A 17956-nucleotide genomic window follows, 5' to 3' on the forward strand; every position below is an offset into this window, starting at 1 on the left:
AGCTCGCAGCTGCTCCCAAGAGCAGCTCTCCTAATAAATCACCAGTGCTCTAACTGAGCTTGATGCAAACTCCCAGAGGAAATTTGGTTCTGGGTGAGTCCCCTGGCACCTCCTTGCCTTTGGATTCACAGCGTGCTCCTTCCCTGGGCTGTGGGATGCTGCTGGCAGAGGCCAAACTTGATTAACCTGCCAGTGATGGGGTGCTGCTGGTCCCCTGCCCAGGGAGCTGGACATGCCCGTGGGGTCAGCAGATGATGAATGAGGCTCAGAGCAGCAGCCCAAGCGTGGCAGAGGCTGTTTGTCTGTGTCCCCCCCTTTCTGCCTCGCAGGAGCTGAAGTTTCTGGTCCCTTTTTAGGGGAGATTCTCTAATTGGAATGGATGGAAATTGCTGCAGGCAGAGGCAGCCAGGCTTGAGCAAAAGCTTCCCAGGGTGTCCCCAAAGGAAAAGAAAACAGCAAAACCCAGAGTGTGGTGGTGTGTGACACAGGGGCCAGTCCTCTCTGCCCCCTCTGAGCTGTGTCTCTGCTCTGCTCCCCAACCCTTTTACAGGCTGAACAATCAGACTGAGGCACCTCTTGTTTGATTTCTGCTTGCGTTTCAGATATCCTCGCTCTCCTCTGAGGAGAGGGAACTGCAGGGAATGAAAATATCCAGTGTCTTATCTTTAATAGCGTTGACTTTCTGCTCTGCTGGGTGCTGGCAGGCTTTTCTGTGGCCACATCCTCCTCCAGTATGCTCTGAGCACCTCTTTTTGGTTTCCTCCAATTTTCCCTTTACTCCCATCTTTTCTCCTCTACTCTGTCCACCACCTGCCTCTTCCTGCAGTGACCATCACCCCTTCCCTGTGTGGCTTTCAGTCAAGGCACTGAGTCTTCCTGTCCCTAAAACAGGTGGAGAGGTGGAGCAAGGGGGAGCTGTGGGGGTGGTTCGTGCCCCTCCACAGCCTTGGGGAGCACCAGGAAGGAAGGATCCTGCCTGGCACAGCTTAAGCTGTGCAGCAGAGGAGCCCTGGCCTTTCATCCAATCCTCCCTTGCTGGAAGGAATTGCTGCACAGCTTGTCCACCCACCTTCCCTAAAGAGAAGCAATGTCCTTTCCAGCATCCCACCTCTGCTCCAGTTTCCAGGGAGACAGCCATTGGGAAAGCAGTGGAAGTGCTGGAGCTGGCAGGAATGCACAGCCCACCACCAGGTAGTGGGTACCCCAAGCATCCTCTCTGCCCCAGCCCATATCCCACCCATCAGGGGATGGAGGGAGCCCTGGGAGCAGCTCCTACATTCCTGGGGGACAACTTTCTGGGCAGAGGGGATGGTGCTGTGGGAACTGAGTCTGTCCCAGGTCCCTCCCTGGGGCCATTGAGCCTCTCTGCTTTGTGAGATCAAGGCTGGGGAGGGCTCTGAGGTGGTGGGTGCAGGGTCAGGGTGGGAGTCAGTGTCCCCTGTCCCCTGGAGGTCCTGTGGGGATGGATGGTGGGACGGAGGAGCACAACCAGCCTTGGGAATGTTGCTGCCCTGAAGCAGCTCTGTGCCCTGTCCCCAGTGCCACGGAGAGTTGAGGTCCTTGAGGTGTAACTTGCCCTCTAAACTTGCCCTCCAGCTTCCCACGCCCACCACCGATGGAGATTTCTGGAAGGGAGCAAATTGTGAATAACCATGATCACAGCTTTGCGAGACTGCCATAAAATATGAATGCATGAGAGCATCTGCATAAATTATTCAAGATAATCAGCACGGGGGATATTTCCCCGGCAATTTCATGCGGGCTCCCGGAGCTTGATTGTCCCACCCGCGGGGTGTGTGCAACCCACTACCCCCAGCAGCAGAAAGGGAAGGTCCTGAGCACTCCAGGTCTCCCATCTCCTCCCCTCCCTCTCCTCAGCTTGCCCACTGCTCTCCCTCCCGCCTCGAAGTGCTTTTCCCCAGCTCCCAGCGCTATTAACACCTCTAATTAGAGCTGCTTATTGATGCTCTGCTGTTTATCTAAGTGCAGCTGATCAAGGCAGGGAAGCCTCCGAGCCGAAGTGAAATCGCAGCTCCCCGCAGCCTGCACGCCCAGCACGGCTCTTCCCTGGCCTGGAGAAACAAGGAGAAAAGAATCCAGATGGGAAAAAACCCGTGCAGAACGAGTGTGAGCTGCCTACAGGGGACTCCAGGTACCGGCACTGTCCTCTCTGGTCCTGCCGTGAATGTGCTGGGTGTGCAGCATCCCTCGGGAGAAGGGTGTGCCCTGTGGCCGTGCCTGCGGTCAGTGTCGCCCTATCAGGAGTGCCCTGTGTCAGGAAAACCCCACTGGAACAGGGGGGTGCACCAAGGAGGAGACGTTTTCTTATTCCGAAACACCCTCCCAGGGGGGTCACCCAGCATCTGTGGAGGGAGGGAGGGAAGGATGAGGGGGTGGGTGGGTGGGTTTGTGCTTGCTGCAGGACACCCATGAGCACAGGGAGCGTGTGGGTTTGAGCGCTGGGGCAGGATCCAAATCCCTCAGATCAGCTGGACGCTGGATTTTACCCTCGCAACTGGGGTGCTGGGGGCTGTGATGCTGCTCCCTCCTCCTAGTGCAGGTACTTGGAGGAGCCTGTGTGTTTGCACTCCATAATGCCACCACCCCCTCTTTGAAAGCAATTCCTGGTGCCAGGGCAGTGCTCCAAGGATGTGGCTGCTACTGGGGTAAGGAGAAAAGGGAAGGATTAATGCAGCACTGTGAGAACACGTGCTTGGGCTCTGCCTCCTGCCAGCGGCTGGGCAGGAGGTGTGCAGTGACCTGTGTGTGCTGAGGTGGCTTTTCTGATCTCTTCACCGTGTTTTGAACCCAGCAGCTCCTCCTGGACCACAGGAGCTGACAGAACAGTGGCACTTGGCTGCAGGACCGAGCACCTGGGGGCTGCAGGAGGCAGGATATGGCTCTGCCTAAGCCCCCTGGCACCTCTAACCATCGGAGGTCCCATCCCCAGGACAAGGTAGAGAGGGTGATGCACTCCAGAAGTGTTTCCCTTCCCCCTTGTCATCGGGTTTTATTAATTCCTCACTCGGTGAAGTCTCTATTAATAATGGCTCGAGGATATGGCTGGGAAGCTGGGTAATGAGATTCTCTACCTGCTGTTCCTGGGCTGCTGTGATTGTGTTTGGAGGACAGAATTCTAGGTGGATTAATTAAAATGGAAAACAAAAGGAAAGGAAAGGAAAAAAAAAAAAAGAGAGAGTTGTTTGAATTATTTACTAGTTTCCAGGAGACAAAGCAGTAATTGCAAGTGTCTTATTGCAGGTGTTTGGAGGGGGGATGCTCCCTCCTCCAGGCAAGGAGCAAAGTCTGGTTATTTACTGGTGTTGGAAGAGATTTATCAATCCTCATGAAGGCCAAGTGCAGCTCTGATTGCTCCTCAGTTTGCTAATTCTGATTCTCTCCTCTTCACTTTGGAAATTCAGGAGAGAAGGGCAACAAGACAGCTTTGATGTGGGTAAATGTGGGAACAAGCTCTGCCAGCAGCAGAGTGCTCTTCCCTCCTGAGTAAGGAAATGTAGAGGTAGAAACCTAAACCATCCTGCCCTGAGGAACTGCCTGTTCTTGTCTGACTTTCCATCTCTGCCAGGGCCCCTCTGGATCACAGGAATGCTTTGTGGTGTCACTTTTTGGATGCCTGTCACTCCAGAGGGATGCTGAGCCTGAGGAAAGGGCAGGACAGGAACAAGTGCCCTCTGGGGCTGGCTGAGGTCTCGTCCCTAATGGGCACATTTGTGTCCCTAATCCATGGCTGGATCTGACCCCAGGGAAACCCACCGTGTGCTGTGTCACAGCTGTCCCACCTATTGGGACCCTGGGAAGAAAGGTTGGTATAAAATCAGCTGTTAAAAACCCCATCTTCCTTCCCAGACCCTCTTAGCTGATGGATCAGCAGCATTTTAGGGAATTGCTCCATGCTTTTACCGTTCTTTGACTCAAGTGCTTCTCCCCTTGATTGCCTCCGTCTGTCTCCTTTCAGCCAAGGGCCTCAGGAGTCACCTAATTGATTTCAAAGGGAACAGGACTTACTTAAAATTGAGTTTTGCATTCCTCTCTGCCTCTGTGACAGAGCACCTGGTGGCTCCATCCCCAGCTCCTGCAGCAGTTCACCTTCACTGGCTTTTCTGTGGGAGAAGAACAATAGAAAAAGAGAAAAATGGAGGAAAAGGGTACAAAAAATTCTGTTCAGCATTATAGGGTGTGATCAATATTCCTTTGTCTCCATACTCAAATCCTATTCAGATCCTGCTGAGGAGAAACAAGCGGAGCTGTCTCACTGGAAATGAGAAATTAATCTCTAAAACCACTAAAGATTTAGAGCAGCGTAATTGCTTTAAGGTTTGATACTCCAGACTATTCAAACTTTAAATTTTTAACCCAAGGACTTCAATCCTTGGCAATGGGGATGGTGTGGGATGAGGAGCAGTGACACCCTGGCATCCTGGATGGAGCCCGTGGTGACACTGTGTGCCCTGGGATGGGGACCCTCGGAGTCCCTCCCGGTGGTGGGAGAGGTGGGAGAGCTGGGTGCTGCCTGTCCCCGGGAGCATCAGCAATGAGTAGAGCAGGTGAAGAAGGGCAAGATGGGACAAGTGAGTGAGTGCTCTCCAGGAGATGTGGACCAGCCCCAAGGTTGGCAAAGCATCTTTGCAAAACCCCTTTCCCTTCCCTGCTGGATGGAGGGCAGAATTAAATCCCAATCTTTTCCACTGTTGTGGTTTTACAGTGTTTATATGGGAAGGGAGCACGTTAGCAGTGAGGTAGATCATTATGTGCTTATATTATCAGCAGTAAAGCAAAGTTGCTTTTAATTCCTAATTCCACCATTGTCTGACACATTTCTTTGTGAGTTTCCTATTCATCTGTATTTTTTTTTCCCTGGGTCTCCACTAATAGAAATTGCTTTGTTGTTAAACTCAATTTCACTCTTGACTGGATTGAAATATGCTTATTTCCCTTCTAAAATAATAATAATAATAAAAATCTAAAATTATTTCCACTCATTGTATGTGAAAAGCGAGCATTTTTCTTCGTCTGGCCTCTCAGGTTTGAACGTCTGAGGGTTTCAGAGGTTTATTTTTTAACAGTCTGATTGCATGATCTCAGCCCATAGCTGGGGGGGGTGGGAGGGAGGTTCCATTTGTTGTTTCATGAATTTGGGTAAGTCAGGACAATGTATGATTTCCTGTGTGGCTCCCATCGTGTGTGTGTGCCAGCAGGAGAAGAGCTTTGCCTGGGGTGCACCAGCGTCTGGGGGGAGCTGAGACGACTTCTCTCCCCTCTGATGGGACAAAAAGGATGGTGTGGGGGACGTATAGATCCTCAGCTCCCCTTGGGCTGTGGCTGCACGTGGGGCTGAGGCAGCAAACTCCTTACAGACCCCCCAGAAAGGGCCATGAGCGCCGTGCAAACAGCAGCGAGTCTCCTGCAGTAATTAAAAGGCTGGAGACTTTCTTGCTCTTCTGCCCCCTGACATGATTTTCTTTAATTACAGCTGAAGCTTGACATGTCTTCTCCCTCTTAATTTGGCTAATGGTGGTGCAAGCCTTCCTTCAGCATCCTGCTGGCACTCCCAAGACATGTTGCAGGGGGTGGAAGTGTCCTGCCAGGCTCACTTTGGGACCTGAACCCTGGGCCCATGTGCATGTGGGAGCCTGTCAGGGGGGTTATAACCTGACAGGTTATAACCTCTCCCTTCCTCCCAGCCCTGTGGTGCAGCACTTTTCATCTTGAGCTCAAACACATCTCCACATTGTGCACGTTGATGCCACCAGGTCAGTGAGCTTGTTCAGCTGAGGGACACGGGGGACATAAAATCCGTCCAGTGGGATGGATGGGGGGGGGGGGGCACCTGGACACTCTCAGTCTGGAGAGGCAGCAGTTGCTGCAGGAGCTCGGGATAACGTGCTAACAAGCCTGGAAGGCTCCTCCAGCCGGATTTTTTTTTGCCCTTTCAATGCTAATTCAATGGCTGAGCAACAGTGTCCTCCTGGGACTGCACCAGGCTGGGAACTGCTGCTCAGCTGAGTGTGACAGTGAGGCAGAGAGGGAGGTAAACCTGAACTGGCAGCTCTGAGAAGTCTGCCCGGCAAAGGGACAGATCCAGCCCTCAGAGCTGACTCTTTCCCTGATTTTTTCCTGCTCCCCTTCCCTGGGGGGGCTCTCCAGGGGATTAGCCTCAAATAACCTCACCCAAAGGGAGGAAGGATGGTCTCTTCACTTCAGAAGGAATGGCTCAGCATCTCCCACCCTTCCCTTTACCCCGGGCTTGGTCCCTTCTTTGTTCCTCTTCCCTGCCTGGATTGAGCTGGGCAGAGCTGCCCACGGAGGGAGCTGTTCTCCCCGAGGGGGTCAGGAGTTCCCCCCCTTAATGCACTGCAGCAATACAAATGCATCTCCATTCTCTGCTGCACAGATCTTCCTCCCTCTTTAATTTTTAATTGCTGCTCTTGTTTCCTCTGAGCATCTCCCTTTGCAGCAGGGCAGCCAGGAGCCCTTTCTGACTGATAAAGCTGCTTCAGGCTTTCCTTTCACCTTTTGTGTTTTCTTGGTGAAGCCAGGGTGGTCAGTGGGTTTAATTAACACAGTAAGAAAAATGCACTAGTTTCTTTAACCAAGAAGAGAAAGGGAAATTCATCTTCCTCGCTGCTCTCAAAACACATCATCCTATTGGGAGCTGAGGAGGGATCCTCACCTCGATTATTTTCCTTTGCTCTAAGTGGATTAGCAGCTAATGGAAGTGAAGGATTCACAGTGCTGACAGGCTTGCAAGGGCAAGAGCTTCCCAAATTCCCCATGAGAGGCTGTGCTGACATGGCCCTGTGCTGACAGGAGCTGTCGAGTCCCATGTTTGACATCTGACCTGGCTGTGCACCTCCAGCAGGTACCTGAGCACCAGAACCACGTGTCCTGTGCTGTGCTGCCAGCACCATGGTGATCCCAGGGCTGGAACACTCCTCCTGCTCCCCAAGTGGCACAGACAATCCCGTGAGCTCAGAGAATCCAGCCTGGCTTCTGCAACCAGCCTCTTACCCTGTACCTGGGGGATGCTGCTGGCTCTGACTCTCAGGCGGTGCAGAAGTGCTGTACATCACCACTGCCCCCCCAGCTGCTGTCTCAGGGAAGGAGGGGGCAGAGGTTGGTGTCTGGTGTTACCTGGCACCCTACTGATACCTCAGCCATGCAGACAGCCCCAGGGAACAGCCCCAGGGACCAGAGAACTGCCCTGGGGACCCTCACAGTGGGTAAAACACTCCTCAGTGTAGTGTCAAGTGCCCTCTCACCACTGCCTTTCAGCATCTTCTGGAGGCTGCAGTCCCAGGGACTCTAAGCCCATGGATGAGTCTTCACTCCCTGCTGGTTCGGTGCTCTGTCAGCAGCAAGGCCATTTGTCTGCTTGCTGCTGGAGAGTGTCCCATCAACCACGGTCCCTTCTGGTTTCTCCTGGTCCCTTTCTGCAGTCTTGGAGAGCTCCTGATTATCCCATGCCTGGGGGTGCACAGGTGGCTTCAGGGCCCTGCCATCCCCTCCCTGCCCTTTGCTCGGTGCTCTCTCCAAACACCGACCTGTGAGCGACTTCAGGGCTGTTTTTGCTGCCCCTGGGAATGGCAGAAAGCAGAGGTGGAGCAGGGCTGCCTGTACCAGCCCTCCAGTGCCTGTGGGAGCCCCCAGCACAGTCCAAGTGGCTGGTGATGCTCAGCAGTGAGGGAGGTCAGTGCCAGGCTTGGAGCTTTTCCGCCTCGTTGCTACAGAGATGGGCAGAGGCGTCAGTGCAGCAATTGAGGGTGAGCCGGTGACAGAGAGAAGTTGTTCTTTATCAATAAAGAGCTCCTTGTCCCCAGCAATGTCCCTCGAGGGGCACGGGGAAGTTGTGGTGACTAAGTGATCTTATGCCCAGAGCATTTGGGCATTGCAGCTCCTGCAATCAAATTATCTCTCTTATCTCAAGGGCAAGATTGTGTGCGGGGAGAACTTAAGGAAGTGGCTTGTCGTAGCACATTACAGCTCGGTGGCTTGCTGTGATTCTCCCCCTCTGGCATCATTATTTTTCCATGAAGAACCAAGTAGCTTGAGGCTTGAGAGGAGGCTCCAAGAGGAAACTTGGGCAGATCCATCCTCCAGGCTTTGGAAAGCACCGGAGAAGGGTCCCAGGCTGGAGTGGGGAGTCTCTGGAGGGCCCTGGGATGACTTTGGAGCCCTGGCACACGGGCATCACTCACCAAAAGCCAACATAAATCCTGTCAGTGTGGCTTGTCTGGAGGTGCCCACAGCAGAGCAGTGATGAGTGACTGTGCCCTTTGCAGTACTGTGACATTTACAGCTTTATTTCTGGTGGGTTACAGCCCACCCTGCATTCATAACCTCTCTTCTCCAGCTGTGGTGATCTAAACCTTAGCGTTCTGCCCAGCGATGCCTCCTCAAGGAGCTTTAAAAATTCCCAAGGTCTTTTGCTGGGCCAGGGGTGCAGGGTGAGTCCTGGCTGCCAGAGGATGCTCTGGTGTCGGAGCTGGAACTCTGGCCTGCCCCAATCACAGGCAGTGCTGTGGAGTGGCTGCCTGGGGCCCGTACTGGGGATGCTCCATATCTACCTCTGGCTGGGCAGGGGCTCTAACTGGTGGAACACTGGTTTCTTCTGTGCCAGCTGGCTGCTGAGCTGGTGCTCTCCATTCCCTGCTGCTGCTGAATTTGGAATAACAAACATGCATATGTGTGTGTGTGTGTATGTGTAGTGTGTGTGTGTGTGTGTGTAGTATAACTTCAGAATATTGATTTTTGGGGCCATTGCTTCTCAGCTGCTGAAGAAGATAATTCACTGCTTTATTACCATCCTTGGATTTTAGATTTATCCCTCCAAACAGACAGCGAGCTGGTAGTTAATTAAGCTTTTGTTTCAAGCAGCAGCACAGGGAAAGGACTGTCTGCTGCAGCGCTTCCCCTCAGGGATGAGGGCCCTGGGGGTGCAGTAAATGCCACATTCCCGTCCATGGGGTGATGGATCCCACATGGATGATTCTGGCAGGAGGCAGGAGCAGCAGAGGTAACTCTGCCTCGCTCCCTGGCCAGCAGTGTGAGTGCAATTGCTCCCTGCTGACCCCAGCACCCTGCCAGGATGTGCCTGGAGATTGCCAAGAGCAATTGTATTCAGCGACTTCTGTATTTTACTTATTTATTTATTTATTTATTTATTTATGTTACGTTATTTTATTTGATATTGTTTCCTGGCTGGTGCTGCAGGAGGCACCTGGAGGAAGCCAAGGTAGCTGACATGCTTTCTGCTGCCCAAGAAGCAGCCAGACCCCCAGGGGACCATTTCCAGCCCAGGATCAGCCCTGAGGAGAGGAATGGGGTCCCTTCTCCCCCTCAGTATCACTGACCCCTATACCTTAAGAAGTCAGTGTGTAGTACTCACCATAGCCCAGCCTTTTCCTGCAGTTTGCCTCAAGGAAAAGCTGCCACTCGCACGATCCAGAACCTATGGGATGCACAGAAGGACCTTGGCATTATCCTTGAGGAGGTGAGTGGGGGGATCTCACCTCACAGAGTTCATCCCACACTGGATCTCTGGTAGCCCCCTTCTCTGCATTCCCTGGGATGGGATGATACCTTTTCCTCCCAGCCTCTTGGGAGGGCGCAGCTGGCTCCTGCCACACTGGAGGCAGCGATTTGGCTGCTCCATTGACCACTCCATGCAGTGTGTTTATGTGCATTTGGAAGGTTTCCAGCCCCATTGAGCTGAGCTGATCTCAGAATGAAGGGCTCTGCCTCCTGCTGCCAGCTGGAGCTGGGCTCTTGAGGGCAGCAAGTAGGGAAACACCAGGTTGTAGGTGATTTACAGCTCAGACGGTGACTAACAGTGTCCTGTCAGAGCAGCAGGAGCTGGAAAGTGGGGGAGCAGTCAGGAGCAAGGAGATCAGGAGTGGCAGGATCCCCACAGCCCTTCATCAGCCTGCTGCTCCTCTCCTTGCCCAACGACCAGGTGAAGAAAACCAGAGAAGGCCAGATGTTCCCAATTGCACCTAAACTGGCAAGGACAGAGCTGGATCTGCCCATGCAGTGGTTGCATCCATTAGGTACACACAGGATGGGCTTCAGAGAAGGGTGTCCTTGCCAAGATGTTGGGCTGCCTGTATTGAAGCTCAGGGAGAGCTGACCTGAGGGTTTGGATTTAGCTGGCTGCTGTTCCTGAGCCACAATTCCTGCAAATCCTCTGCCTGTGTGTCCGTCTGCCTCAGCCCACTATTATCCTGCGCAGCCCCAGTGTGGCAATGACTCCTTCCCTGTGGGGGAACACAAAAATCCTCCCGTATTTACGAAGCCCTAAAGAATACGGTTTTGCTTCTCACTTCTGCTTGAAAAAAAAATGTGCTGTTTCATGGGGAGAAAGTGCTGTTTCGTGGTAGATTTCCAGCTGTGGCTGATGATGTTGAAGCACGTGCTCCCCGGAGCTCTGATGACCAAAGCCCCCCGCCGGTTTCCATCAGGGAGAAGGAAGCAGTGTGTCTGGGATCCCTATGGAAATCAGAGTATCACGGCAGCATTTCCTCTTCATCAGCCTTGTGGGAAAACACTAGGATTGTGCACAAGCAAGGGAGCCCACGGTTAGTTTACATGGAGGGGGTTGTTTGAGATGGGGGAGTGCTGAAATAGCTCAGCACTTGGGGGGGTAGATTGCTGAGCCATTCCAGGCAGTTGGGGCTGGAGGAGTGTTACTTGTCCTGGGAGGAACGGATGAAGAAGTGTTGGGAAAGAGGAGAATGTCCAGCAGTAGGGAAGGCAAAGGGGCAGCTTTCCCTCAGTGTCAGCCTACGCTTTGTGGTGGTGGGCAGAGAGGGACAGCCAGCCTTGGGGTCAGCATGGCATGAGGGGGCCCTGTTGGCACCCCCAGACTACAATCTTCACCCCCCATCCTGTCCTGGAGCCTGGCCAGGTGAGCACACCAGAACAGCGTCCTCCTCCCAGCTTTCTGCGATCCTGTGCTCCCCACCCAGGGTGCTGCATCCCCTCCCTCACCCCTGGTGAGGGGGATGTCTCCAAGCTCTGGGCACATTCGGCTCCTTTAAGTCCCAAGCTTTGGGAGGCTTTTTGTGGCTGTCACCTTTCACTGGAGAGCCGGGAACACCTCTGCTGAGCTCAGCAGCTGCTCCTCCCGCCTCAGCTCTCGCGGCCCCTTTGTCTTTCCCAAGGACACCACCCTGGTCCTTTCGGCAGCGACCAGGAATGTCCGGGGACTTCGGGAAGCCCCATCATGGGCTGTGACTGTTGTCCCCCGGAAAGAAAAAGAGGGTGATGGGGCTGCAAAGCCGCAGGCTGATGCTGTCAGAGCCAGAGTCCAGACCCCCCCGTTACTAAGAAAAGAGGTTTGCCCTGCTCCTGAAGTCCCCAAAAGCGAACAGCACCCGCGAGAGTGGCATTTCTGCACCATTTTGCCAAAAAGGGACATCCCCACCTCCCGAGGTCCCCACGCCGGGGGTCCCCCGCACCGGGATGCGACCGCGCTCTCGGCGGAAAACTGGCCATCCTCCCCCCCCAAAACGCCATCCCCTCTCCTCGGGGGGCTGCCGCACGCCCTCCCCGGGCACCCCCCAGCCCGGGCACCCCCTCCGCGGGGCCAGGTTGCCGCTAGATGGCACGCGGAGCTCGGCGGAGGCTCCGCGGGGCGGTGCGGGGCGGTGCGGGGCGGAGCGGAGCCGCTGCGCGGGGCTGCGCGGAGCGGAGCGGCCCGGCCATGGGCTCGGCCGGCGCCGGGCAGGGGCAGGGGTAGGGCGGGCGGGGAGGTGCCCCCCACCCGCACCCCGCCATGCGCCCCCGCGGAGCCCCGCGCTCCGCCCGCTGAGCCCCTCGGAGCGTGTCGGGGGGGTGCGGGGGCCGCTCCCCAACCCCCCCTCCCCGCAACTTTGAACGATGATCACAGTCAACGCGGATGGGAAGATAATGGTCAGAAGATGCCTCGTCACCTTGAGACCCTTTAGGTAAAGTTGCCGTGTTTCCTTCTCTCCCTCGCTCCCGCCTCGCCCGGCTCCTGCGGGTGGGAAGCGGGTGGCGGAGCGTGGGGGGCTGTGGCTGGACGGGGGGTGTCTGTGTGGGTTGGGTGCAGAGGAATGAGGATGGCAGGGATCCAGGCAGGTTTGCCCGCGGGTCAGCCTGGGGGTCCTGCGGCCCCCGCTTCACCCCTCCCGCCGGTGTCTATGGGGTTATCACCGCGCTGTTCGCCGCTGGGTTTTTTGGTACCGTCCTCAGGGATGCTGGCGCTCGGGGAAAATCGGTTCCTCTGGTTTGAACCCGCTGGTGCCGATGATGACTTTGAAACCCACCCTGAACGGGCAGCGGGGCTGGGGTCGATGTCCAAACCTGAACCCCTCCGGCTCCAGCACACCCGTACCGACCCATTGCTTTTTTCCCCTTGGTGTAACTCCTCGTGTTTGCCTCCATGCATTCGCTTTCCCTCTCCAGTCCCTCCTCTCAGCTTTCTTGCTTCGCTGTAGATGCTCTTGGGTTACTCCCAGACTGGAGACACATGGGAGACGGTCGTAGTTGCTTGGTTTTTCTATGGGGAGAGGCACCAAAAACCCCCGGAGCGGATGGTGCCATGGGACGAAGCTCAAGGTGGGATCATCCCAGCCCAGCGGTTGCCGGCGCACCCCGCTGTGTTTGAAGGTCTGGGATCACCGGAGGGATCTGGTCGCTGCCTTTTTCCTTAGCCCAGGCTACCCCCGGAGCTGGCAGGGAGGACAGGCTGTGCTTGTGCCGCTCTCTTGCACTCTGGAGGTGCTGACTGCCTTTGCCCGGGAGCTGCCTGGCTCTGCAGTGCTTGCCTGGAGGGATTCCTGCTGCTGGATCCCGCAGAACTTGGCCGAGGGGATGTCAGTAAGAGGTGGCAGAGGCGTGAGGGTCCCCACGGCTCAGCTTTGCTCTGAGTGTGGAGTGGGGAAGGATTGTGAGAGAGATGAGAAGGGCACACATGCTGTGGGCTCTTCACTTGGTTGTTTGCTTTCTTAACTAGGTTTGAAGTCCATAATGAGGAAGTGACTGGCCTGAGCATCCCTGTCCCCTGAGCCCTGGACATCGCTCCTGGGGCAGGGGAAACCCATCTTCAGCAGAGACCTGGACTCAGGGTGGGGGAGCACAGGGAGTGTGTTACAGGCTGATCAGGGAGATGAGATGTGTGTGGATGAAAGGTCTGTGGTGGCTGGAGGGTCCTTGGTGTCTGTAGCAGTGTGGAGGACCTGCACCGTCCTGTCTGTGTGCCCTGGGCTGGCTTCTACTCTCAAACCAGTACAGACCAGTATCGGTTCCATGGGAACCAGCAGGGCTGCCTTTGTTAACCATCAGGCTTTCCCTGTTTAAGAGGAGAAATTCCCAGGACCTTCTCTTAGCTGTCCCACAGTGTCCAGGACCTCTGCACCTCCTCCATGCTGCTGTCATGGTGAGTGTGACCCTCCCATGCCACAGTCGTGTGTCACCCTGCTCCCAGCCCAGTGTGGGCAAGTGTTGGCACTGCCCTGCTCCTGGCACAAATCAGCACCCCCTGTCCTAAAATCAGCACCCACATTCTCAGCTGATGTGGATCACCTACAGGAGTGGGAGTAGATTGTGACAGTCAGGATGTAAATTGGTTCCTTGCTGCTGGCTGGGCAAAGCCTGGCTGCTCCAGGGAATCCCTGGGTACGATCCCCTGCCTGGTGTAGACTCCTGGCGGCCCTGCCCGTTGTCAAACAGCGAACAGGAAACCTGATCCTTTGCACCAAAACATTTCATTAACCACCCTCCAGACATGCTTAGCAAAGCAATGTAAAGCCCTGAGCTGTGAGAGCTCCTGCAGCAAAGGGGAAGGGAAGAGAGAGCACATTTCTCTGTGCGTGTTTCACGGTGCCAGATTTAGTCACGAATTCTCTGTGGAGCCCTGGTCCAGCTTGCCCAGCTCTTGGCTCTGTAGAACTTGGGGAGTTTAGGCAAGTTTGCCAGCTGGAAACCAAAGCTGGGCTTTCCATCTGATATAACATTGATCAGTAAGAGAGTTCACTCTGGTCCCCTTTGTGGAAGACGATGCCCACGGCTGAGCATCAGTTCAGCAGTGCTGTGATGGTGTTGGGCTCTGAGCAAAAAACGTTTGCAGGAGAAGGATCATCTTTTATTAACTTGACTGCTGCTGCTGGTAGGAATGGTGGCTCAGCTTCTGGGCTTAAGAGACTTGGGTGTTGAAAACTTGTCTGATAAAAGATCTTACCTGTTCTCTGTAGCCCTTGTTTTCCCCTGTGCATCTGTGCAATATTCTTCCTGTGGGTCCCAGCTGGGTGATGCAGCACTGTGGACACAGTCCCAGTGTCACAGCCCCGTCCTGCTGGGTGCTGCTGGCCTTCTCCCCCCCTATTGCCTCCCAGCTCAGCGCTCAGACCCTCCTGGCCACATCCAGCTTTCAGTTCCATGGGCCAAAATCTGCCACGACTGGGGCATCACTTCCAATTTTCACTAAAGGCTCAGGGAATTTGGCTTCCTTCTCTTCTGGCACCAAGCCAGAACCCAGAACTGTGAACATTTCAGTTTTGGGAGGATGTGGAGAGGGACTTGGCACCAGAACTGTGCATGGGAGATGAATTAAACGTGACGTGGGATGACAGGCAAGGCCAGCATGCAGGATAGATGTTACTTGTTCATTGGAGCCTCCATAGTCTTCAGGGAGTCAGACTTGATTTTGGGGCAGAGGTCTCAGTGCCTTTGGACAATTTGGAATATCTGGGGACTGGTATGTTTTACCTACTTCATGGTATTTGTTTTCTGCATGTAGAGTCTGCTCAGTTAAGGCTCGGCCAAGCATTTTAAATCATCTGGAGAAGATCAGGAGAAGTAAAAGAGATGGGGTCCTTGGGCTGAGAGCCCAGCTCTGCATCCTCCCTGCTCCCTGAAGAGCTGCTGCTGGGCTGGATCCACTTCTCTCCCAAACACAGCAATTCCAGTTAGGCTCTTATCCTTTTTTTTTCTAGGGAGAAAGCATCTTGCATCTCTCCTACTCTCTCTGTAATCCAGTCAAAATGAAAAAGGTTTTGTTTCCTAGGGAGGTAGTAGAGCACCTTTATACCTTTTTCTTCCCTTCCCCTTTTTGTTTTCTCCCCCTTTTGTTTCACTTCCCCTCTTTCTTTCTGCTTGGTGTTTAACCACCACTCCTTGCCAGAGTATAATTACGAAGATTAAAAAGCGTAAACAAGGTCTTGCATAATGATGAAGATATTGTCAATAGGAGGGGTGAGAGCAAAGAACAAGATCAGATCTATTTAATCAGGTGATGCTTTGTTAAAATGTCCCTAGAGGGAGGGGGCAGCTGGCAGCAGGACGGGCCTTGAGTGTGTTTTGTACCATGATGTGCTCCCTGGAAGGACTCTCGGTCTCAGGGCATTGCTGGGCTTTGATCTCCTTCAGCTTGTTTCTTCTCCTCTATGCTGCTGTCCTGTCCTGCCAGGGAAGTGCCATAGCCCCCCTCTGCTGCTCTGAGGACAAATTCAGCCCTCCAAAGCCAAGCTGGGTGCTGCAAACCCCTCTATCGTGTTCCTGAGAGCCTTTTCCAGACCCAGCACTGCGCTGTGTGGCTGGGAACAGGGTGTGATGGTGGGGATGCACTAATGTCCCCAGATCACCCCCTCTCCAAGCTATTTATGGGACACCACGTTGCTTTGCAGCATCAGGGATGCTCTGCTGCCTCCACAATCACCTCCCTGCTGGAGCTGGACCACAGCTCTCTGGAAACCCTTCTCTGAGGTCTGCTTTGGGATTGGGACTGAGGTCTGTGGTTATCTCTGTGTGCAGATGCTGCAGCTCGATGGTTTATCAGCATCTGCTGGGGAGGGGATGGCTGTGCTCCATTAGTTACTGCTTGTAGGGCACTCCAGCCATGCCTGCAGCCAGGCCTTTAGGGATGGGAGTCCAGATTAGCAGAGACTTAAGTAGCTTGTTTAAACTGCTTTCCACCCTTCCAGGGCAGGCTCATTCAGAAATGAAAGGGACCTGGAGTGCCTTGCACAGGGGTGTCAGGCAGTTTTAGTGATGCACTTGAGCATCCCCTCTCCCAGGTGGGTCAGATCTCCCGGCCTGGCTGTCAGGGAGTGTTTGTGCTGGTGCTGAGTGTGCTGTCGTCAGAGCTTGTTAATGCTGACGAGCCCAGGGTGTTGCTTTTTCTCTTGATTAGGTGAGAAGGGGGTGGGGAGCTGCGCCGTGCTGCTCCCCCAGAGCCCATGGCCAGGTGCCCCTGATCTGCTGGGGATGGGGCAGGGCTGATCCCTGCGAGCAGGGGATGGACTAGAGTTAGGTTCCTGTCTGCTGTGAGCGAGGCTGATCCTCCTCGGAGTGGGGAGAGAAAACCCTTTGTTCTTGCACTGCCACTTTCACCTGTGTGTGTTATCTGTGCGACAGCAGCGTCGGAGCTGATGGGATGGAGGTAGGGAGCTCCTGGGATGGAGGTAAGGAGCTCCTGGGATGGAGGTAGGGAGCTCCTGGGATGGAGGTAGGGAGCTCAGGGGGTCCTGTGGAGGTGCCATGTCCTGCCCAGGAGTTTTTCCAGGCAAGGAAAGCTTGGCAATGCTGTTCTGGGACAGTAGGGAGCTGCCCTGGGAGCTCCTCCTGTAGATCTCCCTCGGGAAGCCCAGTCCTTCTTGAACTGCTTGACCCTGTACTTCAGCTCTCCACAACATCTCCTGCCGCTAACAAGGGCTTTGAAGCAGGTCACTTTATTTGCTAGCCCTTTTCAGCAGCAGATAATTGCCATGCTGGTGCATTGTAGCTCAGAGGTTCCTAATCCTCTGCCTTTTAACCGTGTAGTAGTGCTTAGATGGGGGACTCCTTTGCAAGCCTTTCTCTGGAAAGCCTGGTTTGGGTGTTGGGTGGCTGTGCTGTGGGTCTGTGTGCACAGCTCCCGAGCCCTGTGGATAATGCTGAAAGGAGACTTGCTGGTTCCTGTCCTCTGTGGTTTGCTTCCCTTTGGCTCAGGGATGCTGGGAGGAAGCAATACCAGTGGGCACCCAAAGGTCTTCCTCAGCTCCCTGTCCCACATGTGATTTCTTTATCAGATGACAAAGCTGTTGTTTCACAAGGCTGCCTGGCAGATGTCTTTCTTCCTTCGCCTTCTTGAACTTTTCCCTGGGTTTGGTGGCTGAGATCCCTGGTGCATCGTGGCTCTGGGAGCTGTTGTACATGGCACCTGGCAGTGGCTCTGCCAGGGCTTTTCCCGTGTGTCTGCTGGAGGATCCTGCTCCTCCACGGAGCCTCGGAGATGACGGCAGCATCTCTGAGCAGTGGAAGGAGGCCAGGCATCCATCCCTTGGCACAGTGTGCTCTGCTTTATGCTCCCTGGTGCACAATGAACCCTCCTGCTGGCACAGAGCTCTTGCCTTCAGCCTTTTAACTCTCCAAAAAGTTACTGGCCTGAGCAGGAGCGGTGCTGAGAGCTCCTGCTCCTCGTGCAGCTGGAGGTGACCGCGAGCTCGGGTGACATCCCGACCAGTGTGTCCCTGTGGGAGCTGCTTTCCTGCCAGCCAGGATGAACAAAGCAATGATGGGATAGTCCCAGGCCACGTGTGTGCTGCCAGTGCAGGTCTCTCCTTGTGCCCCTGTGCTCAGGGCTGCCCGTGCTGCACACACCGTGCCAGACACAATGGCGAATGCCGGTGGCCTAGTTACAGAGCAACAAAAGATCTTACTTAAAGAAAAAAAAAAAAGGTGTTTTCTTTGGGTTTTTTTGAAGATCCTTTGGGAGGAAGGGAAGGTACAAGGCCTTTCTTTACTCTGGACTCTCCCAGGAGAACCATGGGTATTGTTCATTGTAGTGGTTCCTGCAATTGAGGTTGTAGGGCTGGATCTAGTGGAGCATCGTGGGGACAGTTGTGGTCTGGCTCAGCTTCCTTCACTCCCCCTTCAGGGCCTGCCTGTCAGGGCAGGCTGCAGGGATTTTGGAGGGTGTTCTCAGGCAAAACCTGCC

At 54.6% G+C, this 17956-nt stretch overlaps 1 protein-coding gene across 2 annotated transcripts in view; it reads left to right on the plus strand.

Moving 5' to 3' along the window:
- Positions 1-11741: 11741 nt before the first annotated feature.
- The window catches only part of MGAT5B (alpha-1,6-mannosylglycoprotein 6-beta-N-acetylglucosaminyltransferase B), a 59759-nt gene continuing 53544 nt past the window's right edge, over positions 11742-17956 (plus strand). For both annotated transcript variants that reach the window (XM_027886106.1, XM_027886107.1), the window contains exon 1: positions 11742-11966. In XM_027886106.1, coding sequence (XP_027741907.1) covers positions 11899-11966 — 68 coding nt within the window. In that variant the 5' untranslated portion in view covers positions 11742-11898. The remainder of the gene's footprint in view (positions 11967-17956) is intronic.

This window comes from Empidonax traillii, unplaced genomic scaffold, assembly GCF_003031625.1.
Source record: "Empidonax traillii isolate 1590-97213 ecotype Southwest subspecies unplaced genomic scaffold, ASM303162v1 scaffold177:size1754471, whole genome shotgun sequence".
Classification (NCBI taxonomy): Eukaryota; Metazoa; Chordata; class Aves; order Passeriformes; family Tyrannidae; genus Empidonax; species Empidonax traillii.